The following is a 1,114-nucleotide window of genomic DNA, read 5'->3' on the forward strand; positions in this document are numbered from 1 at the left end:
TATACAGTATATATATAAATATTTATATATAAGATATATATAAATTATAGCTGTTATAATCTAATATTTGCTAATCTTTAATATCTCTATCAAATAATACTGCAATTATCGAATAATCAATTTTAATATTTTTGAAACAATTAATTTAACGTGTTATAATTTTATTTAATAAAATGACTTTACATAAAATTTTATTTATTAATTTTACACATTTAATTATTGATTAAATTAAATTTTACAAACTTTTCAAGTTTCAATTTGATACATAATTAATCAAGATGTAATTTCAATAAATTGTTTATGATCTCATATGTTTCGCAGAATTTTGTTAGTTTGTTTTTTTATACTGTAACTGATATTTCTTAATTTGTCACTAAAGTATGTAAGCTGAACCTTTCAATGTGATCTTCGCTCGTGAAAAGAACACATATTAATTGCTATTGAAATCTGCCACTCAAGCGATCAGTGATAAATCTTAATGCGCAATTATGCAGTCTTATTATTCTTACATCAACGCTCGACAAGATCGTCTACTGTCTTCGCGAACAGCATAAATCAGACCGCTTTAGGGACAGCGACTTGTCGAAGTACACACACGCGCACGCACACACACGCACACGCACACACACGCGCACGCACACACACGCACACGCACACACACGCACACACACACACACACACACACACACACACACGGCGCTCACCTTATTTAAATTGCCAAAACCAAGCCGTTGAATAGCTTGAGCCTTCCAATCCGGAAGTGGCGGATTGAAGGTGACTCCGGAAGGCGGTGCGGAAGTCTTAAGGACTCCAAGAGGTAGTGTAACCAGAACGGCGTCCGCTTTATAAATGGTGTGATTTGTGTGCAAACTACGGGCGGGTGAGGCCCATACTTCTACACCATTTGGCCCGTATCGCACTGCCCTGGCAGCTATGTTCAATCGAATATCAAGTCCTTCCGAGAGAGCAACAGGTACACAAGAATAACCGTTGCGAACTGTAAGGTAAAAGGGGTAAAAAAAATGAATCAGTATTCAGATTTATTGTAATATCGTATCATATTGAGAAAGATAGAAAGAGAAACTTTTATATGATGTATATATATTATATATAT

The 1,114-nt window shown here is 34.8% G+C and overlaps 1 protein-coding gene across 1 annotated transcript in view; it reads right to left on the reverse strand.

Moving 5' to 3' along the window:
• The window catches only part of LOC108687802 (lysine-specific histone demethylase 1A), a 112,378-nt gene that overhangs the window by 1,993 nt on the left and 109,271 nt on the right, over positions 1-1,114 (reverse strand). Inside the window, exon 11 of the mRNA XM_018193766.1 lies at positions 705-997. Coding sequence (XP_018049255.1) covers positions 705-997 — 293 coding nt within the window. The remainder of the gene's footprint in view (positions 1-704; positions 998-1,114) is intronic.

Source organism: Atta colombica, unplaced genomic scaffold, assembly GCF_001594045.1.
Source record: "Atta colombica isolate Treedump-2 unplaced genomic scaffold, Acol1.0 scaffold102, whole genome shotgun sequence".
NCBI classification, from domain to species: Eukaryota; Metazoa; Arthropoda; class Insecta; order Hymenoptera; family Formicidae; genus Atta; species Atta colombica.